This window comes from Aquila chrysaetos, chromosome 8, assembly GCF_900496995.4.
Source record: "Aquila chrysaetos chrysaetos chromosome 8, bAquChr1.4, whole genome shotgun sequence".
Taxonomy (NCBI): Eukaryota; Metazoa; Chordata; class Aves; order Accipitriformes; family Accipitridae; genus Aquila; species Aquila chrysaetos.
The window spans coordinates 29,136,472-29,163,746 of record NC_044011.1 but is presented as its reverse complement, the minus strand read 5'-3'; the positions used below and the strand labels follow the sequence as shown (position 1 = coordinate 29,163,746).

The following is a 27,275-nucleotide window of genomic DNA, read 5'->3' as shown; positions in this document are numbered from 1 at the left end:
CTGGGCTGGGGTCTCCAGTTCATTTTCATCTGAAACCGTGCCCGTTTCTGAGGATCCCCCTTCAAGAAAGATAGATGCGAATCAGAAAGCATCCAGAGACTACAACTAGGAAGGATCAGGGTTTCAGGAAACATGGTCTCATAGGATTAATCATAGCGTGAACGCAACGACTTGCTTAAGGGCAGGAAGAGAAGGCAGAACAGAGCTGTGTTCGGGCCTTTAAATATGTAAAGGGATGCTGCAAATAAGGGAATTAACTTCTCCCCCTGCTCCATGTTGAGGGAAAGTAGGAACATGTTTCAGATGAAGCAAAGGAAATGGATTTGAGGTGTTATGGAAAGAGAATTCAGAGGCAGTTTGAGGGAGGTCTATAGTATCATGAGTTAGAAGGACAAATAAGAGTTTGCGCCTCATAATGCAAGGAACAGAGAGCTTACACATCTTAGCCATTTTATGAAAACAGATGGGTACCCTCTAAGGTGACAGCTGAAGAAAAGCACTTATTCACTTCCTCTGAAGTAGTGTTTCAAAATACTTTTTTTTTTTTTTTGGGGGGGGGGGGTGTAAAGATTTCACCAGTCTATTTCTTTCAGAGCTAATAAGCAGATATTACAGGGTAATTTGATGCAGAGCCTACATGGTGAAATGTTATACTCTGCCTTTCGGAGGCAATTGGCATAGAGGGTCAGAATGTGCCTTTTATTTCACCAGTATATTTACAGAACAAACTATAGCCAGGGTGAGTGTAATCATAGGACTATCTCTAGACTCAGCCCACTAAGTTGTGGTGCATTCCTGACTCACTGAAAAAATATTGGGTAACTCAACATTTGAGGGTCTGCTGAGTGTCTGGGTAGTCTCATCTGTACCTCCAACAGAGTAGTTTTGATCAATATTCCAATATCCTGGAGTTACCAGTTATCCCTCCAGAAGAATAAAAAATATACCCTGCTGTTAAGGAAAGAACACGCTGAAACAGAGATAACTTCAATCTACCAGTACAGAGCAGCTCAATTACGGCTTTGACTTTCCCAGTGTGCTGCTTTGGTCATACGTAATTTTTTTCAGTCCTGATGAATCAGCAATAAAACTTGATGTCTCATGCAAAACCAAGAATTACTTCTAAACTTGCTTTTGCAACTACATATCTGAGGGGGAGCCTCCAATGACAAAAAGCTATTTCTACTTTCAAAGTAGAGGCTAGTAGCTCCTGAAAGCAGCTTAAATAGCCATTCACAAAATAATGCTATGATACAGAATGCTTCAGCCTGAGGAAGGTTACGGTCACAGAAGTCATCAGACACTGTAAAAAAACACCAACTAGATTCTTTCTCTATGAAATAGCTTTAGCAAACAGTAAGCCCTACTGGCCAACACAAGCTGATGTTTTCCAAATTCAGAACAGTTGCCCTGGTGAATGTTTGTATTTTTGATATCTACAATTTTTGAGAGAAGCTTCTGATGCACAACTGGCAAAAGATGATCCTGCATCCAAAAGCAGCCCAATGCCAGTTTGCAGCAATGGCCATTTTAAGCAGAGAACATTTTGCCACCCAGCTGAAAAGCTTGAGTGTATTTGGATGTCTATTTTCAACCATGATTGGGCACATGTTCGCAGGGGAGCCAGAGCCATACAAGAATGCTTCCCCTGCTGAATTTCAGGATCGTGTCCAAAAAAGTGCCAAATTCACATGGCTTCGGTCATCTGTCCTGAAACATACTAAAACTTTTTAACTTTCTTTCTTGAACGCTCAGGAAAGTTGTGAACACACTGAAGGCAAGATCTTCCAACAAAGTCTTAAGAAATCAGAGACACGGTTACACGTTTTTCCCACAGTACATTACAAGTTTAATTGTGCAAAAATACAGTCATCAAGACTTCAGCTTTGTTGTGAACTGAACACAATTCCAGTGATGTACAGGCATGGAAAGAGGTACTACTGTAATTAGACCAAATACACCGTAATTGTTGTTGAGACAACCAAGTGGTTCGATACAATGAGATCCTGTTCTCAAGTGATTTAGACAACCTGTATTTAACTACTGCGCATCAAGAGAATCAAAGAAATGACACCTAAAAGGAAAGCTAGTAGCAGACTAATGAAGTTTAAGACTGCACTAACTCAAAAGAACATTAAAAAATGGTTTAGACAGATTCCCCAGTGATGGCTAAGAATGAGTCTGCGATACTGCAGGTGTGAAGTGTAACCCCTCTTCATTCAACACTGTATATATTGTGTTTCAGCAAAACAAAAGGCTTTCCTAATGCCAATATTTCTTTCAAGCACAGGAAGATGAAGCATTAACAACCTTTAAAATTGTATTTCAAACTATGAGACGCTAATGGTGTTGCAGAAGAAATACATGAGGGAAAAAAAAAAAAAACAAAACAGAGCTCAGTCTTCTGGCTCCACCACTTAATAAAACAAAAAAACCCCACCACCAAAATAATACATGTGGAAAAAGAAAGGCGTTGCTGAACCCCCTCGCCCCCATTAAAATCCTCCTGTAGTACCTACATCACTGAGAAAAAAAAACAGTTTTCAAAGCAATTCCTCTTCTTGTGCATCCGTGTTTTAACACAACCAGATCAGACATTCGTAATGTTGCTCTGTACAGCTACTTTTTGGTCTTAACAAATCTGCGTGCTTCTTGCAAAAGCGTTTCAACATCTTCATTATCCTTGTCTTCTGAACTTGGTTCCCAGTCGGAGTCTTCATCAGTAAGTTCACGCTCCTCTTCCTCATCATCTATAAAGCTGTCATTAATGTCATATTCATTTGGTTCATCATCACTGGCACCATCTTTCTCCACAGCCCTTTTTCCTGTAGGGACAAAAACGTCATATATTCATGAATCATAAATACAGAACTAAAGAGACCTTCCAGAGACCATCTAGTTACTCACTCTCCTCAAGAGGAGAAAGAATCAACTAAACCACTCTACCCAATGCTGACAATTTGGGGTTTGATTTTTCAGGACTCTTATGACAAGCTGTACCATCTCTCTCTGACCCCTACTGCAGCACTTACCAGTCTGATCACTTAGAAAGTTTTCCTTACTGGCTTTTCTTCCAGCACTTGGAAAACAGCATCAGGCCTCTTCTGAGAACGTCTTCTGATATCAGAAGAAAAGAGTATCAGATAATGTCTTCTGATAACTCTCCTTTCCTTATGGAGTGGCACACACAATTTTCCTAGTTGTCTTCCTGCTACTTCTGCACCTAAACAATACATCTATCTTGCCATTTAGCCTCTAGGTATTGCTAGGCAGCTATTTTGACCCTAGATTTTCTGCCTTCATCCATCCATACTTACTTAGGCTATTTTATACTCATACCCTTTGGAATCTGACATGGCTTTTAATTTCCATTCACTTCTTTCCTGAGCTTCAGATGAGAGAATGGAATCTGCTAGATCACTCGCCTCCTACGTTCTCAACTGGGATCCACACTGGGTAGTTTGTGCTTGCTTTTTGAACACAGGTTAAGGAAACAACGCTGAGCTCTTCTTTCCTAAGTTAGGTGCAGCCTACCTGTTTCCCAGATCAGTCTATTCTATCATGCTGCTTTCTAATCTGCTGTCCATCCATCTTCTTCACAACTTATGTTTTGTGATCAAATTGCCTTCTGCCTTCATAGTATTTCACAATGCTCTGTATTGGCAGGAATCAAAGGCTCGGAAACCTCCATTTACAAGAAAAGGATGCTGTTCACAGCATGTTCCTAAACTTTTTTAGACAGCTTGTTTTGCAATATTCTTTCAATTGCTCAAACATGTTGGCACATTTAAACCAAGTCCCAGAAGCAGGATACTTCTGCTATTTGAAGAAGCCATATTGAGTCGGTAGTGTCTGTACAAAGCTGCTACCACGGCAGCATTGCCTTCTTTTATTTATCAGCAGCTGTGAACCTTCAACAAGTTTATTTCCACCGCTTCCTGATTTCGGCAGGTGTGCCTTGTTCTACAAGCTTTCATTGTCTCCCATTTTTCTTACATGTCCACAATTCCTAACTAGTCACACTCTGTTAATATTCTAATTGCATGCTATTCTGCCCTTAGGTCATACCTCCGAGTAAAAACATGCTCATTCCTCTTCTTCCCAGCCTCCAATTTTTACATTCTTATCTCATCTAGAGATAAATTATCTGTACAAGATCATTGACAGGTTATCTGTTGAGCAATTCTTGTCATCATCTTTCATATGAAACTATAAATGTGTACTTTTTTTTCTCAGCTACAGACCCCAGTCCAAATCATCAACATTTATATTAACCATAAGCATTTCTTAGCAACCTCTTGAAACCTCAGGTCAGAGCCCCAGGCACTCAAGCTATGCATGTGGTGAACAAAAGAGAACACCAGTACCTTATGTAGTCAGATCACATCCTCTATCAGTTACATTTTTCTACCAGTGGGAACGTTACTATTCCAGAATTATCTTATGGTCTGATTAACATTTTATACTCCCTTGCAACTCGCACCCAAGATTTTCAAAAGCATTTACAGCATTAGTCAAGCTTCTCAAAAATACACAATTTTATGAGTGAGTTGTGCTACAGAGGCACTGAATGACCTCCTAGAATAATGTCAGCTATGTGTGACACAGCCAATAATATAACCAAGAAATATCCTATAGCTAGCAATCTTTGAATTCTTTGCCTTACATACCAATCTGTGTTCTTTGAAGGACTGACTGTGCACCACCTAGCAGAAAATCCTGAAAATGCCAACTGTCAATTTGAGCTGTAATCCACTATTATGCTTGCTAGTGTATTGCTTACCAGACTTCAGAGGAAATTAATCATGCCCATGTTTACCCATACCAGCAGAATATCTTATAAGAATCACAGACTATGGTCCTGCAGAATGAATTATGTCTTGGAGGGCAAAGGTCAAAACAAAGATGCTAAATACACTAAGAACAAAATCCCTCTTCTCTACTAAGCTTATGAGAATAATAAGCCCAAGACCTGCTTTGCAAATAAAAGCTCTTCTTCACTTTCACAGCACTGTGGGTGGTATTTTACAACAGAAGTAGGAATTCTGGCAAAATACTGATGACTTCCATATTTTTCCGACAAACGTACAAGGAGCGTACTACGTTTTTCCTCCCTGTACATCAACGCTTTTAGATTTCAGGAGTGATTGATGCATTTCCTTCCCTGTCTTCCCATGCCACCTCTTTCCACTATAGTTTAGTTCAGTCTCACAGCCCCTAAAACTGCTCTTTAAGCACAATTCTGCCTTTTCCCTAGTACCGTATTTATAAAGATGACCATGAAACTTTCTCTGAAATACCTCCTTCATGTGGGGAGAAAAAGCTTGCTGACCACCCCTTTCAAAGAGTTGTATTTGGAAGTGAGCTTATCAGCTTGCTAGAAAACCTACAAAGAAGCATGTAGGAGAATCCTGCATAGTCCATAGCCACAGCAGGTCATTCATCTAAGTAACAACAATGTAGTGACCTCATTCAGTAGTGACAATTTAATGACAGTATAACTCTGACCTTTTTTTCTTCCTCCCTTACAACTATTCCTCCAGTAATTAGCTTTAGGTTATTTCTCAGAACATAGACCACATTCTCTACAGGCAATTTGTAATCCCTCTGGTAGCAATTAGACTAAAAAAATGTTAAAAACTAAACATGCCAAATGTCATGTAGATGGTACCCTTCTTTTCTTGGCTGGTAGAGTTTAAATACACTTGTACAGAAATGAATCCTGCTGTGCTTAACAGTGCAGTTGTGCCAAACAGCAAGAAATAAAGGTTAACAGAGCCCCGACTGTCTGTGTGACCTTGCATGACTCAGTAAGACTGCCTTGGATACGAACTTGCTGAGCACAACCTTTTACAAGCTTTGCCCTCAAGAGAGTGAAGCAAGCCAGTCAAGAAGACATTGCGGGGGGGGGGGGGGTGGGTGCGAAAATCAGCAAATATGAACAGCACTTTAATTAATTAATTCCCTTCTTTGCCCTGTGCACAGAATATCAATTCTTCCCTGGTTCTTACTTAGTACAAAAGGTTGAATTTGACAGACTGAATTTCACTTCCTTGTTTTATATGCTTACAAGAGAAGCACTTTTCCATCTGCAGTCACGCTTGGCTGACCACCTGCCATGAGCTGTACACACAGGATCTACCATTTGGGTAATGAAGGTGATTTTATGAAAGGCACAGCTACAATTTAAAACCTTCAAGATTAGATTTAGATTTTAGATATGTACTCAGTCCGGCTTGTTTAATTATAAAATCTTAACCACTCACTGCTCTAACAATGCTGCTAACCATTGTCACCACACTGTAATACGCTTTTCTACAAGGCAGCAGCAATCAAAATAGGGCTGGTACTTGCATCACGGGATGCGGCAAAGCATACAGGTAATAAATATGCCTCAGAATATGCTAGTGCACAGATACAACCATACCAAGCATTCAGTGATAGCAAAAGTGCACACACACATGATAAGGAAATGGGATGGGAAAGAAATTTCTCAGGGGAAAGTATAGAAGTAACCTCTTGCATCCACTCACAACAGAAATGGAGACCAAAACACTTTGCCTAGAAAACTAACTACAGCTATTTGCACTTTTAATTATTTTCTTTAGAAGGCAGATCTATTTTGAGGATTTCTTTAGGAAGTGCCCAGCCACACCTTGGTGATCTCAAGGAAGACAAGCCAGTTCCCACTTTCCATTTGAGATGCAGCAGTTCCACATCCTCATGCCTTGTTCAGGCCAGTGAAAGTGAAGACAGCCTATCATCAGACTTTCAGACTGCTCTTTAAAGCTCACTTTTAAATTATTTTAGAAAGAATAGGAAGCTTCACATCTGGAAGCTGAGACACAAAAGAAGCCTGGAGACAGACCTAAAGGATATTTAAAATTAGTAGTCTATGCACCCGCAACATAGAAGTTAATATTGTTGGCAGCAGCAAAGCAAGGTAGGTGCACCATAAATGGAGGAGATATTCATACACAGTATTATAATTTACATTATCAAGAGAGACTACAGCTTGCTTGTGCTACTACATAATCCTCACTGGCAACTAGAAACTAAAAAAAGAAGTGGTTTACAGTGAAAACTGCCCCCAACTCAAAGGCATTAACCTTCTTCTATGCTTCAGTCCTAACAAGCCAGTATTTTACCCGAAACATCAATACCTCATAGTAAGTATAAGAAAACCTCATCAGCACGTGCACAGATATCACTTGAAAGTTATTTAAAGGTCAATGCAATGCAGAAGGAGTATCTCAATGTTTCAAGAGTAATCAATCTTTATGGGGCAACCGTAATTAGTTGTGGATGAAATATTGGATTCCTTTCATCCCATTATGACACCTGTGTAAGGAAGGAAGAATTGATTTAGCCACATGTGTCTCTCCTTAAAACATTTGTTTTCTTGTCTGCTTCTAGGGAAGTACAGGTATGCTCATCCAGGAAGCCTGGCACAAATTCAATTTCAGCACTATTACTTGAAAAAAGCAAGCACGGTTTTACCAAAATAATGACTACTTTCTCCTCAGGTAAGTATTATCAAGTATCCCCAGCACTATCAAATGTCCAAAAACCAAAACAGATCAGTTGCATCCCATGCTGATGTGCCCATTCATACGATTAGAACATACTCACCATTTTTTGAAGTTTGTTGTCGGGTTCCTCTTTCAGTTACTAAAGAATGGAAAGTTATTAGTCAGGACAGAGTACAACCTAGCATAAGTGTTGTTCAATAGAGTTTGCTACAATAGAAGACTGACCTATTAAAATAAACGCTGCAATGGTTGTGCTGTATTTACAAGTATAAAAACTACTTTGCTACCCACAAAACCCAATGCCTTTTTTTGTATTGAATGATTCCTGAGAGATCACCCAGACGAACTGTTCTTACAATTATGAACCATGCCATTTGTAGACAAATGTCATCAATACTGGTTGGGTTTTTTTAAGCAGAAAATTGGTGCATTTCAAAGCATTTAAATATTTTACACCATTGTTTCCATAAATGCAATTTCTCCTTAATAATGTCATAACCCTGATTCTTTAAAATAAAATACATTATCATTACATTTCCATAACTGTTCTCCTCTGAAGTACTGTTTATTGCATTGGGATTTCAAGTGGAAAAAAATCTCCAAGTCCAATAATCAAGAAAAAGCACCAAAAAATGCAAACTATCTCACTGAATTCTTTAAGAACAGACCAAATGTAAACAGTACACTCCCCTGTGTTTTTTCAACAAGTGTAGTTACTGAAATATAAAAAGGCTAGAAAATTTTAGAATAGAAACTCAGATTCAGTTTTAATTAAAATCCCTCCAAGCCTCAAGAGAACATACATGCAAAAATTTGTTTTCTCAGTAAGAAAAATCACTGGTCCAAAAAATAAAATAAAATAAAATAAAATAAAATAAAATAAAATAAAATAAAATGACAGACATGCTTCCAATTTTTTTTAGAGCATCACAAGACTTTAAAATTGTTACCTGAGGATTTTCTATCAAAAGGAAAAGAAGATTAAAAAGTATGAAATCTTAAGATATAAATCTATACAGTTAAAACAAAATATTTCTGTGTACACATTTTGCTACATGGATGGGAGAAAAGCTATAGAAATAATTTACTGCAGCATCCATTTGAAAGTTTGAGAAATACTTCAGTAACACCTAAGTATATTCCCCATTTTCATTGTAATACTCCAGCTCTGAATGGGGGAAGTAAAATACAGAGATCCAGTAATATCACACTATACCATGTTTAATTTTCAATAAAACCTATTAAACTCATGAAAATAGCCACTTGCCACACAGCACTTTTGTCAATATATAAGAAACAAAGCATGGAAACTATGTCAATTGTGTCTGACCCAGCCCATGTCACTTCAGTTGAAAAACATTTGAAAAAGTGAGTGCAACTCTGCAGTGGCCAAGCAACCCTCCTTATCACAGCCAAGGGCAAGGCTTCAAGCTTAAGAAAAGCAAGGGTGCAGGGCAATACAGCGTAAGCTGCAGATGCTTCACAGTAGCTAAGAGCATTTTAGTCCAAATTTTTGGTATCCATTACTGAGTTTTGAGGGTTCCCCCCCTCCCCCTTTAAGCTATATTGAACAACTCTGCTTACCTGGAGGTGCACTGTGCTTGTATTCTAGCTTGTGCTGTGGATTCTTCCTGCAAGGAAAAAAAAAAACAAACCAGTAAAAGCTTGATTCACTGCCTTGTCCCACACTTAACAAGCCCAGAACTCCTTTGTATTTTATGGATAATTTTCTTTTTTTTTTTAAATAAAATTCTGTGACCAGTGCCTTACCGCAGTGTCTCAGCTTATAGAATGTAGGGTGGAAAAAAAAAAATCTGGTTAAATAAGAGTTCCTCTTGTTTCAGCATTTAAAAAAAAAAATAGATGGCTCATGAAAACCAAGAGATGAGGTAAGTTTCCAAAGTTGTATAAGATGCATTTGTTCAGCATAATAAGAAGTGATCCAGTTATTTACTCTCGCTAAAAATGAAACCAGAGCATAACTTCTGGTACATTAAGTACAATGCATGCACAGTGCATCACTAGGTCTGAGACATCCAGGCATAGCTTCCATATTCTGTAATGTAAGGCTACAAATTAAACAGTTTGGGAAAATTAAAGAATTTTGAAAGAACTGCTTGTCTCAAAGGATGACAGGGAGAAGCCACAGAAGGATTCTTCAGAGACATTACTCACTTCTGCAGTATGCAAATCCAGCAAGTTCAACATACAAGTTTGTATGTCTTCTATAAAAAAATAGCGTCAAAGCAATGAAAGAAAACTTCAAGTCAACATACTCTTGGATCTGCAATATATGTTCCCCTCATTCAGGCTGTGATCCAGGTCATTAACACACTGATTTATCCTCTCCCAAACAATTATCCAATGCTGCTCTAATGTTTTAACTTGGTGCAACTTACATTGTGCTAACCTGTCATGTTAGTATATTAGAGGCTTTTCTCAGGGCTGCATATTAAAATAGTTTCAATTCAATTTATTTTTATGCAGGAAATTTTTTAAAAATTCTAACTTCGGAAGAAAACGAGTTCAGTTGTCCTAATTTCTGCTTCTGAAAATAAGCAACAGTTAAAGGCCACTATTTAAGAATGACATACCATCTTACATTGCTTGAAACTTGAGATTAATTTCTGCAACTGCAGAAGTTTTTGTGTATTTTACAAAACACCTTTGCTGTGAAGACTGCCTTGTAAAATCAGTTATTTATGTTTTCTTATTCTTCAAAGAAGAGAGTAATAGTCTTCAGTAGAAAAATCTTATTTTTATGTCAAATAACTTGTGACAAATTCACACCCTTAAAGTTGATTTACAATTCTATAGCTACTGCTACCCCAAAGTACATTATGTGTGCATTAGAAGTGATAGTTATCTGAATAAAAAATGGAAATACAGCTTTCTATTAAATACACCGTACTGAAACAAAAAGAATTGCCTACTTCAGTGTTTTACTACTATCATCAGCATCAGACCATTTGATCCCAACTCAAGGCACAGCATTTAGACCACTCAATTACGCTCCCTTCAAGTAGTAGCCAACAGGTAAAGACAACAAAAATAACACAAAAACCCTTCAAATTGCATCTGTTGCTTCATTGAAAGCATTATTATCGATTCATGGGTGCCTCCTTTCCTCTACCCCCAAAGAACAAACACAGATTAAGAAATGATCAAGCAATACAGCACAGAAGTTGTCTCATCTGGAAGGAGAGAGTGTTCTGGTTTTGGATAAAGCATCCATTGTACTCTTCAAAAGTATGTTGGCAATTTCATTACCGGTATAAACCCAGATTTCTCATCCTGAGATAAGAAATTAATCTCATAGATGTTTTTCAGAAAAGAAACACTTCTTCTGCATTAGCTGAATATAACATGGCTTTTTCTTAAAAGCTACCCCCATTTTGTTACATTTCATAGAGAACATGCCTTCAGGATCACCACACTTTCCAGTAGAGAGAGGACAAAATATTTCTGCTCATGCACCATCTTTATTAACAGCAGCCGTTAGTTTCAATACGCCCCCACAGAAGTGCTATTGCCTCAAAATACATCCTTTTGTCCATTGTGTCAATTACACAGCAGTCATTAACCTCTGCTAAATAAAAGTGTAAAACCTAGATATTGAGAAACAAACTGGAATAAAACTATCTTTTGAAGAAAATCAACAGTGCTTAAAAGAAACTGTACCAGTGAGCCATAAACTGGATTTTATTGCTGTTACTTAAATTATGCTTTCTAACAAATCAAATACTGATTAAAATAGAGTTTTTGTATAAAATCTCAATAAATACTTTATCAAAATTTAAACTAAGAGTTACCTATCAAGAACAACATATAACAATAAATTATTGTTTACATAAAAGAACTGTTTACTACGTATTGACAAGTGAAAAAGTATTGATCTCTAGGTCATTGAATAGGTTCCAAAAGTCAAGTTTTCATGTTCACCAGCTGAAATCACTAACAAAGATTTTGCACAGACTTTGGTGCTTTAAAGGTAGCAGTCTGTCCACAGTAAATTTCAGAAGGCTACAGTCAAGATTTAACATGAAGAACTACTCATTATTCTATTGTCAATTTGCAACTCCAGTGAAGAACATTCTTAACCTGTAAAACAAAAAAAGCCATTTTATCCAGGGTTTCTTACCTATAACAAGCCGTTCCATATGGACATTCAGGTCGGATATCATTGTTATCCTGAGTTACGATCTCTGTTTCTTGATAGTCATCATCATTAGGGTGACTGAACTGCTGAAAGTGAACAGGATTCTTCCTGCAAAAGACAAATATATACCGAGAACTGACTGTTCCATTTAAACATGAGAGGTGGAAATAAGAAAGGTGTTACTGAATCAGTGACAACTCATTTTCCTGCGGTTACATAAAGAGGAGCTTTTAATGTTTTACTTTACGCAGAACGTAAGACATGCAAGACCTATTTTCAGGACAACAGAAAAAAAAGTTCTGTCTCATTGCATGCTGCAAAAGAGGTTAAAACAGAAATTTTCCTATTTGCCATCAGCTTTAAGTTTCAGACCTCCAACAGTACACAATCTACTGATGTAGTCATATAGCATGAATCTTACTGAGTGGCTGATCTGCTCAGTTATGACTCCCTCTGGAGCTATCAAAGTGCTAAAGAAACCACTATTGAAGTCTTAGCTCAAGCTGGAAGGGCCAATGCATGGCAGCTGAACAACTGCAGTATTAAAGACTTCCCACACCCTCAGGTGATCACCTATTAGCTTCAGGCAATATATCTCAATTATTATTTCTGTTCTGCATGCAAGTTACTGTTCACTTGAATACTTCAAATGCCTGCATGTTATTCCAGATGGAGCAGTCTACTGGACATTACGTTGATTCTGCTGTGAAGTTTGCCTTGGCTACCATGACATTTTATTTGAAATATCAAATTACAACAATGACATGAAGTTGTACCACAAGACATAACAACTCCGTATGTAGTTGAGTCACACCAATGTTAGTGATGAGACCACATTACTAGCATCCATGACTTTTTGCTCTACAACACTTACCCAGTCGAATCCAAGGTGAGCAAGTAGTGAATACAAATATGTGCATCATTGAAAGAACATTTCTACTGCTTCTAGACAATAGGTTTGCATACATACCATACAAGACAAGTCAGCTATGAACAATATCACTTAGAGAAGAGTTTGCTTTATAAAACTTCTGTAAGTGATGTTAAAAAGAACACAGAAAAATATGTTATGACTTCAGGAGAAATTCATGTGACAGATGAAAACACACTACAAAAAATTATGTCAAAGTGAACATACTGGTACCAAAAGCAAATCTACTTTTTCCCTATGATTTCTTTTAGGGACACTTTTTTCCAAGCATAATATTTAAAAGCAAGAAATGTGAGATATCTTAATAAATGATTTTCCAAAAGACATCAACAAAATACTTCAGTGACGTACCACACTAATTCCCAGAGTACATAATCTTCAATGGGTTTGTGCAGATTATAAAAGTGAACTGCTCACCTCGAGCAAGAGGAATGACAACTTTAAAATACTGAGTAATTACTGCTTGAATTTACACTTGTTCCAGCTGCATTTAGAAACACAAAGCCAGAAATATGTTTTGTATGTAGCTAGCTACATACAAAACAGCTTCCTCATTGATCACAGGCATTCTTTCCTTTAAATTCACAACTACCTCTTATGAACTTTATAGGGAACAGTCAATATCAATTTCAGCATTTCAGCTACCACCATAAGAAAAAAGCTTTTGTTACAGCTTTTGCAAAACGATCACTTAAGCGCTGTAAGCTCTACTAGCCACCCAGGCCTCCTCACAGGCATTCAAGAAAGATTAGGTATTTAGTACTAATACTTTAAATCTCCATTTGCCTCGTATCTTTCAGTCAGGAAACTCAACAAGCAAGCTACAGATAAACTCTTCAATGAGCTTCTTATCAAAGATCCAGTGTCCCTTCCATCTATTTACATAGGTGACAGACTTCTTGTCCTGGTCTTTTCTGCTAATTTCTGCAAACTGTACAGTAAGTAAATACTGTTTCACTAGAAATCATTGCAAGGTTACATTTAACAGTCTTTTATTCTAAGACAAGTTCTCAGGAAACATCGCTTGTTATGCCAAATTCAGAGTGGCTGCCTACTTCTTTTCCCATTTAAAAATAAATGGGATGAAACAAAGTAAATTTAGAGGCTACTTACTTTGTTTTCTAAATGCACTGAGCTAACCTACCAGCAATATTAGCAAGAATTTTCAGGCACTTGAAGCAATTCATCTTCTCAAAGGAATACAGAAGCAACCAATGTTCTATGAAATCATTTTAATATTTATTCCTACAATAAGATACATGTAGCATCATAGTCACCAAGGAAAGAAGGCCTAATAGCTGTCGATTAGCCAACCTATTGTATTTTAGGAGATAACCGTTTCCTTTCAAAAATTCACTTCGAAACCTACTTGAACAACACCAAACAGCCCTTATTGGAGGAGGCACAAAAAAAAAAAAAAAAAAAAAAAAAAAAAAAAACCAAAAAGAAAGAAAAAGAAAAAGAAAGTAGTATGGGAGGAAGGAGGAAGAGAAACAAAAGGGTCTTGATGTATGCTCCCTATCACTAGGCTTCAGGATTCTTTGGGCCAGTGGATGATGCTCCTCAAATTATACATTACCTGTGAAGCACCTTGAACATGTCCTACTTCAGATGCTCAGGACTAGTAGAAACATTGTTTTGTATCTTACCTTCACCTGGATAATTTGTACTTATTCCACTTCTATCTGTTGTGCAACAATACCCAGCAAAATAAATAGAAGCGGAGAAGTGCATAGCTTATATTAAGCAAACATTTTCCCTTCTTGCAAAAATCTAAATCTTCTTCCTTTTATTAAGGGTTTGGTTTGTTTGAGGGTTTTTTTTTTTTTAATCTTTTTTAGACCCAAAAGATTTGCGTTGTAAGAGCACAACATCTATCATGCTCCAAGTTGCACTCCAAAGTTAGTTAGTTTCACAACAAAACCTCACTGCACAGGAATATGTTACTCATTTGATCAAAACAAAATCATGAAGCTTTACTCACACAAAAATTAACCAATTAAAAGCCTATTTTAAGAACAAAGTTTTGTGGGAGATTTGCCTTCTCGTAAACATACACAGTTACTGCAACTTTGCTTTCACAGAAGCTCTGAATTTGTGTACTCACACTTTAAGATGCAGAAACCTATGCAAATAGAACTGCTGAAGTTCTTCAGAATCAATGCAATCATCTCAAGCAGAAGTTGAGTATTGCTCAGTGAAATATTTAAGACAGTTTTTTGTCCGCGCAACTACCAAAAGCAACTTAAAAGCTTTTTCTAAAGCAAGTTTAACTGATTAGGTCAGAATCCTTGGCTCTCATAATCACACCCAGAAAAGACCCCTGCCATTTCAAGGGCTTATTTTCTCCGCTACTGAAGTAGTGAAGTTGTCATGAATTACCAGCACTAGTTATAAAGCCATAGAATTCAAGCCTGAAGTTATGCCACAACTGCACGTAAGATGTTTCTAAGTTCTAAATTGTAAGTCTTATTAGAATACAGGACTTAAAAAGACAGATGCAGGTCCTCAGCTGCCAGATTTACAAGCTTAAGGTGAAATGAAAAACAATTATTTTCATAAACAAACAAATAAAGTGCAAAGTATTTAGAAGAACGCATATACAAATCCAAAGGTTGGTTGCACGTGACCTGTGTTGACAGTTATAGGAAAGATTTACATGCACCCAGTCTGCAGAGAACTGTATTGCACGCCAGCAAAAGGACAGAATTGTGGACAAAAATTGTGAGTTACAGTTTTAGAGACAACAGTTCAGGTCTACCACACCCCTTCTACGCAGCCCTTGAAAAGGGGGGTTGGGTTTGGATTTATTTTTAATGCCCTATTCTTCTAACTTTGGAAAAACAAGCAGCAGACAAGAAAATTAACACAAGACAGTATTGAAAGAGTAAGTTCCTTGACAACAAATACAGTCAGATACAACATACACAGAGCGCTTTGCCTCCTAGTGGTAATAGCAGTTTCAATTTGGTAAAGCTTCAGGCTAGCTCAGTAAGAGAATCTGACACTGAAGGATGATGACAAGAAGAATCCCTGGAGCAAGAGATGTGCCTCAAGCTTGATTCTTTCAAAAGCAGTGTTTTCAAATTCATAAATTAAGAAACTAAACTATGGGTTACAAAGTCATTTCCTAAATGTTTAAGGTACATGTTAGAGAAATCTAATAAAATTAATACAACTAACATTTAATCTTTTCAATTTGTGCTATTTTACTAGGCACCTACCAAAGGTGCCTAAGTAATATCCAGAAGAGAAGTACCTCTTAATAGGAGTTTACAAAATAAAGACTAGAACTCTGAAGAGCATTTAGTTATTGAACAAATGCCATTTTATGAATAAGAAACCTCACCTAGAAAAAAACTTTAAGGAACTGTTATGGTTACCAAAGCAGTACTCATTTAAGATGTTGACTCCTACAGCACATCTTGTTAGAGGACACCATTCATAAGAAAGTAATCAAGGAGAGGGAAACCAACTACCCATTGTACTCAAAAAGAGCATTCAAAGCAACTCCTCTTCCTTAGCAACTCTAAAAACTAGTTTTTACTCAAGGAAAACACCACACAATGAAAAACTGAATATGCTACTGTGCTGTTTTGGCTGGGATAGAGTTAATTTTCTTCACAGTAGCTGGTATGGGGCTATGTTTTGGATTGGTGCTGGAAACAACGTCAATAATTCAGGAATGTTTTCGCTGTTGCTGAGCAGTGCTTACACAGAGTCAGGGCCTTTTCTGCCTCTTGCACCCTCCCACCAGTGAGTCGGCTGGGGGTGCACAAGAAGTTGGGAGCAGACACAGCTGGGACAGCTGACCCCAACTGACCAAGGGATATTCCAGACCATACAATGTCATGCTCAATATATAAAGCTGGGGGAAGAAGGAGGAAGGGAGGGATGTTCACAGTGATGGCGTTTGTCTTCCCAAGTAACCATTACACATGGTGGAACCCTGCTTTCCTGGAGATTGCTGAACACCTGCCTGCCAATGGGAAGTAGTGAATGAATTCTTTGTTTTGCTTTGCTCATGCACAGGGCTTTTGCTTTACCTATTAAACTGCCTTTATCTCAATCACGATTTTTCTCACTTTTACCCTTGTGATTCTCTCCCCCATCCCACCGGAGGGGAGTGAGCAAGTGGCTGTGTGGTGCTTAGTTGCCAGCTGGGGTTAAACCACAACAGCTATCAGTATGTTCCCTCAAGGCATCCATTCACCACACTTACATACGTGTTCTGTTAAAAATATGGGTAACTGCAATGACTTGCTTTAATCTAACATCGCTATCCCATCGATGCAGAAAGACTACTTAGTGGTCTTGCATTAAAAGCAAATACTAAGACAGACTACAAAGCATATTTCTTTTGCTGGAAACAAGCAGGTTTAGTATCATGACATTTCTGGCAGATCAAAGCTGATGTTTTTGATACTTCATATTTACAAACTTCTCCAACAGAAGATTTTATGTGTTATTCCAGAGCATTCTTTTCTTCTTACAAAGCAAAAGTTTTAGAATAATAACCCAAGAACAAAAGTGCACAGACAGACTCCAATTCCATATTACCTGTAACTAAAATTTGCCTTCCTAAACATTAGGAATCCTTCAGCATATTAGACCAGCTAATTCATTAGAAACAGCTTAACCCCCATACAGGGGAAAACTTGTCATAGCAAAATTAAAAGTAGCTGGAGCAAACTAAAGGCTGCATTTGTCCTACTGGATCAGCTTAACTGCCTAATAAAACATGTTTACATCATATTCATTAAGGGCAAAATTTGAGATATGTAGAAAAAAAGCTACACGAAATCTAGAAATCTGATGTGTTTGTTAACTTAACAGTTTTACACTTTTGATTTACACATCAAACATAAACAAGAATCAGTTTACTTGTGCTTGCTTGTTTTCTAAACCACCTCACTGTTTTTCCTATTGTTCAAGTCCATTGGGGGAAAAAAGGGGGGGGGGGGGGAAATCCCATTTCCTGGCTTAGCCTTATCTTTTGTGCTTACAGTGTACACAGATTTATCTAGAGCTCAAAGCCTTCTCCTAAATGCAGTCCTCAGGTCATTGGTCATTTCCTAGCCTCAAGACCACCTCTAGATTTGTACTTTCCCTCTGATACATCAACACGTTACTCCAGATCTTTTCTGGGCAGAAAGAACTGACAGGAGACCAGGCACTCAGCACAGGTGTTTTGGAACTTCGCTGGAACATTTGTATCGCACAAAATGTTTATATGACAGATCTTTCACTGTGAAGGGTGAGGACATGGGGGTGTGGGGGTTGTTCTTCACTTGAAGTATTACCAAAGACACTGACAAGGTAAGGGTTAACGTGGGAGTTTGTAAGTATGTCTTCTTCTGGTTTTAGCGAGGGACTGAAAGCGTTAAAAAAAAAGAAAAAATAAAAAAGGCAGACTGGCCAATTTATAATAAAAGTAGATCTTGATTATTTAGGGATGACAAATAGTAAGTATTTTAAATATTCAGATCACTAAGCATGCAATAACTTCAATAAATACAATCATCTTTCATAAAAGTTTCATCTAATAATAAAAAAGCCTACAGGGTATATGTTGGGCATTTCAACCATTTACATCCCTTCTCCCTGCTGGTACATGTACTGTACACAAAGGTTTTTTATTTCTTTTTAAATTTTTTAATTTATTTTCTTTTCTTTGTTTCTTATTTCCTACAACACTTCATCTTTTAATTTGCTGAAATACGTCATACCTTGTTTGGGTTATATTAGCAGTTAGCAAGACATCCTGGCTCCTCCTGTTATAGTCTTAAAATTCTTGTTATGCTATTTGTTTCTAATCAGTCCCCTGCTTACCAAAAGATTTTTTTTTTTTTCAAAGCTTGTAACGACTTTACTGTTTTCTCTTCTGTAGCTAATACGTTACTTCTTAATAATAAGCTATCTTAAGCTAGTTTTAATTTTGCTTTACCTGTAACAGCCTTTTCCATACATGCAAGGTGTCCTCTTATGCTTGATCTCTTTGGAGCTTTCTGAAGCGTCTGCACTTCTGGTTGAATCAGAAATCTCAGTCTCGTAATCCAGATTTGCATCAGGCTCAAGAACCCCTTCCTGGGCACCAAAATATTGGGAAGTCCTGCCCCAGTGAGCTTGTTGGCTTGTAGAACCAGTAATCTGCTCTTTGTTTTCCGTTTCCTCAATTATATTTGTTTTACTGGAGATCTGACCTATTCTTTTAGACCATTTACTATGCAGCTGCCTATCATTTTTTTCCAGAGAACTTCCAAGGTTTTTTGTTCCAGTCTTGCCATTTCCTTCCATGTTTCCAAATCCAGATGTATTCTGTGGAACAAGGTTACATTTTGAAGGACCTGAATATTTACACTCTTCAGAATTAAAAAGCTTTAAGGTCAAACTCTGCCTCATCTCATCATTCCGGTTTTCAAAATCAAAGAATCATAGAACAGCCCAGGTTGGAAGGGACCTCGAAAGATCACCTGGTCCAGCCTTTAAAATCTTCTACTCCACCTTCCAAACTCAAGTTAGCTGCTAGATACAGCTGCTGAATAAAATGCTCAAGGTAAGAACACACACACACAGACAATTTAAAGAAAAACTTATCCTAGAACTCCTGTCCTCAGCTTCAGTTCCCTCACAACACAGTCAGGCTCCTCTCTCACCACCTCAGTTTGTGAATAGTCCGAGGACTTTAGCTTAAATTAACTTTCAATTAAAAGTACTGCTCCTGAAAAAATGAATGGAGGTTATACATGTGAAGATATAGTAGATTCTAGAAGAAATATATTTATCTATATATGGGAATTCATGATATATACCTTGAGCTTAATCCCACCCCAATACATCTTAAATGCTTCAGCTCATGACTCTAAATCATAAAACAGTTATCAGTAGATACCATCAGGCAAAGATTTCACTTTTGATAAATACTGCATTTTAAATTTTGGAACATATGTACACTTAAAGTAAGAGATGCGTGCTTTAGAAAAATAATACGAGATACATAACCAAGACAGGAACATTGTCCCAACAACCAAGACATTACCTAGAAGCATATCTATATTGAAGGTTGAACCTGTTACATTACAGAACTATTCAAAGGTCACTGCTCTCTACAGTTTATTATCTAAGTTCCCCCTCCAGTAAATTTATACTTAGTTTACAGGGATGTGTTTGGCAGAGCTTGAAAATCCTATTTGTGGTTTCCTATTTGATTTTGTTCCTTTCGATGAGAGTCTAACAAATTGTTAGCTAAAACCAGAGACAATTACATTTGAGCAGCAATGGGATTAAGAAAGGGAAAAGTCAGCATTAATATCAAATGATCCTGACAGCAGCATATTTAGCAAGCCAACTTGGAGATAGAGATGACTCCTCTATTGAGACTCCCAAAATAAAGCTCAGCAAAGAACTGCAGTTAAGGAAATAAGCATTCCCAGAAAGGTTAAATTACTTTTTCTAACTAATTAGCTGCTCCCACTTGTGACTTGTCTCTACTACATACTTCAGTCCATTGCCTATATTGTATCTAATGAGAGTAAATACTTTCAGTTTTATTATGGCAACCAGTTAAAAAACAGGTTGCAATCAAGGAAAACCAAAGACAACAGCTCTATTGGCACTGGTTATAACATGTATATGACCTCACTGCCATCTGGCGGCTGCTGGCACTTAGAAGAATTAAGATTCTTTTTACTTCCTACCCTACAGCAGATTTTCTCAACTGCCTTAAATTATGACAGCAGGAGAGTGATTTTGGTTTTGATATAAAAATTCCAATCTTTTAGAGCTCTCCGATTATTACTTTTGCTTGCACTAACCCATTATTTTTTCTACAAAGCTCTGAAGGCAATTTCTTATGCTGTGTTTGAGATAAAAATGATTTATGAAATTATTAGAAAATAAGTAAGGCTTCATACTTACAAATTGCAAAATGAAATAATTAATTATGTAGTCACTCACCTTATAATGTGACAATGAGAAAACAGCACTGCAGCTGGTATTAATGTACCCTATCCACCACAAAGCTCACCATTTTTCAGATTAAAAGATACCACTATGTTATATCAAAACTACCCTGAAGGGTATGCTCTCCATGAGTAGATCATTTCAATTAACCTTAAGATTTAATTAAAAACCAAAACCAACCCCCAATTGTTTTCAGTGTCAAAACCAATGAAGCATACCAAATAATAGTATTTTAAGTGTTTTATCAGATCCTATAACGGATCCAGGCAATTCTAATGCTAGAGGTTAGAAACACCTCCCCAGGCTGTGCACTTAAAGAAAAAGTCAGTGAAAGACTCAGTTTGCTCTCATCAGAATACGATTTGTTTGTCTTTGATAATGATCCTTCTCTTTTAATTACTAACAGGGTGCTATCAGTAAGTATTTAACTGCCTAGAAAAGCAGCTGTACTTTGGGGACACATTGACCAGCTGGACTGAAACATCTGTTTACTCACTGCCACAAACTGTTTTGGATTTCAGATTACTTTTTTTTTTTCCTTTCCTTTTTTTGACTCAAATTTTGAGATAGTGGCATAAGCACGCTCCCTGCTATTTTTCTTCATTACTTAGCATACCATAATTTTCTGACCACAAAACTTCACCAACTAGAATGGCACTACTCTGGGCAAAATCCAGTGTTGAATTACATCAGTGTCATGCCATCACCTATCCCTAAAGGGTTCTCAGAAAAAGAAACCACAAACCAAGCCACTCCTAGGACCAGTACTTTGGCCCATGTCTTCCAGCCTCTTGCTGTAAAGCTGGAAGTCTAGTATTTCTGTGGACCGTTTGGGGCCTAAACCCCAGATCCCAAGAAGGAAATGCAGAAAACCAAGTCTCTGAAGGCTTCCAGGATCCTTGCTATAGAGCTATCCAATGGACTGGCATTTCAAAACAACTGTTAAATTCACAAGCAGAACATATAGTTATGAGGTGGACCCAACCTTCAACATGACATTGCCAACTATGTTCTCATTTTTTTAAATACCATGGTTCTGCCCTGAGCCAAAAAAGTACCTGAGATGAAGGGACAGGGATGGAAAGACAGCTCCTTTTCCCTTGATCTTGCTCTTCACCTTCAAAAGTTTCTTCAGAGGCTAATCTTTTTTTCTGCTTCATATTTACTTCTGATTTTAATGACTCCATATTACTTTCTCCCCTTCCTTGGCCTTTTTTCATTCTACTACCTTAAAAGAAAAATAAAAGGGTACCTTTGGAATGCAACTTTTACAGTGAAATCCTGGCCACATTAGAAATGTAAAGCTAGATGGAAGGGGAACACTGGGCAACAAGCATGAGAAATAGCGGCAGTTGTGCATGCGCTGTTTCAACAGCACATTTTTCACTTCCTGCTTATAGGAGTAAAAAGTATGTTTTAGAATGAAACAGATGCTTGAGGGGGCAATTTGGAGGAAAACAATAAACATGTGGCAAAGAATATTCTGGACTGACTGTATCAGTATGACTGACAATTTCATTCACACAATATGAGCTGATCAAGTAAACCACATGTCCAAGGACGATGACTGTTACCACAGACCTTTCACGTAAGTATCACTTCAAACTACCAGTTTATATACACAAACATCAATTAGGACATGGCAGAATCAGGTATGCCCACTTGCCTAGTTAACCACATCACAGTTGATTATTTCATCAGCCAGGAACCAACAGAAAGACAGTGAATGTTGTGCCTCTCTTTGGAAAGGTTCACATCTCAGAAAACCAAAAGGTCTCTATACTGAAGTAGTATTTTCTGGACATACAGCTGGGAGACAGCTAGGGCCATTGTCCTGGTTTTGTTATAGCTCCATCTGCTGCAAAATGCATGCAGAAGGAAGATACTTGATGCCATTTTGCAAGACTTCAAAAACTCTCCCCCTTCAAAAAATACTGATGTGCTGGAGTTATGTGTATGAAGCAAGGAGTTTTTCCAAATTTTAACATCTGACTTCAAAACCACTAATCAGTGTTAACCTTTTCAATAGGAAGACAGACAGAAAAAAATAAAAGGGCAGCCTTCCCATTCAATACCACCCTAAAAAGATGCAAACCATTTCACAGTTTTAAGGAAATATTTTAGACTTCCAGAAGAGATTGGTTGTTTTATTAAAGCAGCCCATTCTAAGCTGGAATCATTATCTCACATAATGATTTTTTAAACAGCTCCAGTAGTGTTTGTATGTATCCCTAGCTCCCTCAAGGTCAGGCCTTCAGCTGCACAGATACCCCTTGCCCACACAGCTCCAAATCTCAACACTTACGTGATCAAAATGTTCAGGCTTTGAAACAAACATTATATACACATATATAACAAACATTATAGTACTTGTGGAGAAACAAACAAAAAACCCCACCCCAACCAAAAAAACCCAAACTCCAAACGTAAGAAAATAATCACACTAGCGCACAACTCAACATAGCCAGCGGAAGTCTTCTGATACATGCAATTTTTAATCCGAGTGAATAAGCCAGCAGTGAATAGGGGAGAAGGGAGGAAGGGAGGAAGGCAGGGGGGCGGGGAAAGAAAGAAAAAAAGTAAAGTTTCTTTTGCTTCTTACAATTTTCTCAAAATTAGCTTTTGAGGAAAGGAACAGGCAGGGTAGCCGATGGCACAGGACAGAGGTGTTTAAAGCCACAATTGCCCAGGTGAAATCCATCCAGACACATGCATTTACTACAGCAGGTAAGAAGCAATTGGTCAGACACTGCATGAAATACTTCTGCAGGCCTCCTCAGGCATCAAGAGCCAAATGTTTTCATTACACCATCTCAGCAGGAATAGCAGGTGGAAAGAAAGGCATTAAAGAATAGGTGTTGGACACAGAGGACCAGACATGCACACACCAGCCACAGTTCATACACTTAGACTTAACGAAGGAAACTCAGCAGTTAGCACCTAAACCACCTCACATCTCACCAAAGAAGGGCAAGCAGGGTGGGGCTTGCTGTCTTCAGCACAGAGAAAGACAGTAACACCGGGGGACTGTTGTTAATGTACGTAGTCATTTTCCTTCTCTTCTCTCATTTCTTTAGTCCTCCGGTTCCATTGATAAAAGTCATCAGAGCAATAAATACCTTGTGATAAGTTTGTCAGAGAACGTCTAACGGCAGTTTTAGAAGCCTTTACAAGCTCCCAGGACCAAAGCCAGACATGCTAGAAAAATCATCTTGGGATTGTGCCAATGCAGCACCCTTGTGTCTCCTGTTGATAGTGACTAAACACAGTATTCTGCTGCTGTTACTGCTAATACACAGCAGTAAGTTTATCATACATTCAGCAATTTCCTTTTGCAGGAAGGACAAAAGGGAATGCAATACTATTTTAGCCTCACATTAGTAAGAAATTACTATACTGCAATGAAATGCTCCTCCTAGGAAGTAACATTGGACTAAGTCATCAAGTCTGATTTAGTCACAGTTAAAAAACTAACACACACCACCACTCAAAAAACCCTCCCTTTAAAACCTGTGAAATTAGAAGAATCTAATTTAGAAGAGCATACACCAGTGACTTAAATGTGGAGAAGGCTTGGAATTAAAGGTACAGAAACTACCTAGAATTTACATGCTAAACAAAACAGGCAAGTTTATAGGGAAGGGCTCCAGAACATCAGCTGTCCAAAGAGAATATATCACCTGGCATTAAAAAAAAAAAAAAAAAAAAAAAAAAAAAAAAAAAAAAAAAAAACAGAAAGAAAAAAAAAAAAAAACAAACAAAAAAAAAAACCCAAAAAAACCCCAGAAAGAAAATCAACTGATCAAAGAGCACTGTCACACCCATAGACAAAGGAGACAGCAGAAGTCAGTCTCTGTCAGCTGCCAGGCACAGAATGTGGAAAGAGAAGTAACAAATTAATACTTTCTACTACCACCATTATAATTTAAGAAAATTATATCAACGCACATAAATGTACATTGGTATGCAAACATACTACACTGCAAACCTACCTCCTTTCATTACAGGCTCATAAATCCTCTGAACCAGGAGATCTCTTTCCAGCATCCAAGATGGAAGCACTCTCTTTCTTTGAATAGATTTTGACTGTTCACTTTCATTGCCATCAGAAGGAGGAACCTGAAACAGTATTTACTGTTTAGTACCTTTCTTCAGTTACAGAAGGGGTGGAAAAACTAGAACACAAGTTTGTACACAGCTACGTCCTTCAAACGCAGCCTGGATTACCTACTACCCATCTTCTGGATGGTGCCCACTGTCTGAAATTTTTTTTACAGTTCCTACTCACTCAGAAAAACAACATCTATAGAAATCTTCATTCAGTTAAAAAAAACCTCCCTAAACCTTTAGAATAAATATCTAAAAGGCTACAGACTGAAAGTTTCATCTTGCTATAGAGTTACCACACACAGAAATCAGAGAAAGAGAAGGTTTAACAAACAAATGCTATTTGTCAAAAAAACAGGAAAGTCTTGCCAGCATTCTCTCAATTCCTTTCTCCAGAAAGGAACCACACTCTAAACAAATTAAATACACCAAAGTCACATTCAGTACATACTTATGTACTGAAAGTAATACTATCAGTTTGAATCTCTGCTTACTAAAAGGTAAGCATCCATACCAGGAATCGCAGCTACAGTAAAGGCTGACATTTCATTTGTTGTACATATTTATCTACTGTACAATGATGTTGACCAATGTGTCCCTTTAAGCACTATGTTGCTGGATACACAACAGAAGACCTAAGAAAAATCCTACTGGCTCCATACACTATTTATCAGGCTGCGTGAAAGCCATTTTACCTGGCAACATTTTAAAAAAAAGCAGACATGCTTGCTTTGAAAATTCTGTTTTGCTGGACAGGATGCTGGCTGCCAAGGAAAAATCGGAGGGTTATTTATCTGCGTGTTTGTATGGATCTTAACAACACAACTTCATCACAGTTATACGACTCAAATGAAATGTGCTGGCTACAAGTAATATCTGTTTATAGTGTACTAGCAGACTAAGGCATCTACAGTCCAACTACAGGCTCTCAAGATATAAATTTCAGAGGCTTTTACGCTGGTTAAAGAACAGTCATTCATTCCCTTAGGTCTTCACAGGTACTTACCGTATAATTACTGATACAGACCAGAGACCAGAACTGGACTTTGTTCTGGAGTACTGAACTTGGCTACCGTATTGTTAGTTCAAAATATTCCTGTAGCAATAGCAATTTTTGTATATTCCAGAGAACCAATTATTGCAGTGTAATTACCATAAACATAAACACACAACAGAAATATATTTATATACTTGTATAGCATACAATCCCAATCAATAAAACAACAGATATTTTGAGCATACAACTTTGCCAGAGACTACTTCTCAGGGTTAAAAAAAAAACAACAAAACCAAACCCACAACACCTTTACTTCATTTTCAACACGTTTACAAACATTAAATTTAATTTAAAAATTAAGCACCCACCAAATGCCTGGAAGTAGGGTCATTTTTTCTCATTTTTGCGGTTCCCAGTATCTCAGTTGGAACATGCTAGTTCTATTAACGATGGACTACAAGACATCTCAACAGGAGGACAAACAGTTGGTCTTTCTTGTGCACCAGCCTCCTGAATTTTTTTCTGCAAAAGCAAATTAATTTTCAGCTAGTCAAACTCATCATGAATATAAACACGTACTTTTCACCTAAACACTTAAGTTGGTCTGAACCTTTGCCTTTACACACTTCTAAATTGAATGTAACATACTCTTACCTCAACTTACAGAGGAAATAAACATGCCTTCCTTTCTACCTTCCACTGAAAGTATTCCACTGAACCAAAGATTTTCCAATTGCTGCTAACCCCTACTGTACGATTTTTTAAGTACATAATTTATACTAGTTGCTGCCATGACAAAACTTTGAGAAAGCTGAAATTACAGCTTAGAATTTGCTTTACCATAAACCTGTGCAACTTCCCAAAATCTGATTCTATGCTAGAAGACGGGTAACAACATTAAAATACAGTTTTCAGGATCAGATGCCCAATGAATCCAGCGCTTCTTGGCAAATTCTCGCTAAAGGCTACAAGTCTGCAGCTCTGAGGTGACACCACGTACTCAGGTGCTGGCTTTAAAGGCCTCAGTTCAGAGCCACCAGGTCTGAAACGCTTTTCAGTCACGGAAGTGCACCGAAACTGCAACTGTATTTCCTTCAACGCTTCGCCCTTCCACTAGTCAATTCACTAGCACGAAGAATTAGGGAAAAAAGTCTAACTACCGCTGTATTCACTGCGGAGCACCACTCGGGAGTCACTGTTGCCCCTTTCGCAGCTTTTTGCATTATAGGGAAGGTACAGGCTGACCAGCTGAACTGCTCGTTGCCTCGCGAAGAGAAACACAAGAGGCCGAGCTCTGACCCCCCCCCCGTTTCCCAAAGAGGCCCCTCCAGGTGCTTCTCGAGAGGTTTCGGTTCTGCACGGCCTCCCCCCCCCCCCCCCCCCCCCCCGCGACGGAGCCGGCGCTGCAACGAGCCCGGACCCGGGGCTCCTCCGTGTGCCCCTCTAACCACAGCGGACGAAGACACAAAACAACCCTGACCTCGGGGAGGCGGGGAAGGGGGTGTCCGCGGCACGCCGGCGGCAGGGAGCGGCCGGCAGGAGCGCTGGGAGCGGCACCCTTCCCCTCACGGGAGGCCGGGGGTCGTG

The 27,275-nt window shown here is 38.2% G+C and overlaps 1 protein-coding gene across 1 annotated transcript; it reads right to left on the bottom strand.

The window, feature by feature from the left end:
* Nucleotides 1–1,821: 1,821 nt before the first annotated feature.
* Nucleotides 1,822–27,126, bottom strand: APLF (aprataxin and PNKP like factor). Its single transcript, XM_041125149.1, is given in 10 exon segments — nt 1,822–2,825; nt 7,633–7,671; nt 9,117–9,163; nt 11,674–11,799; nt 18,570–18,940; nt 21,643–21,812; nt 24,577–24,703; nt 26,057–26,114; nt 26,116–26,210; nt 26,849–27,126. Coding segments are annotated over 10 exon segments (1,302 nt in total). The 5' UTR covers nt 26,912–27,126; the 3' UTR covers nt 1,822–2,619.
* Nucleotides 27,127–27,275: the final 149 nt, after the last annotated feature.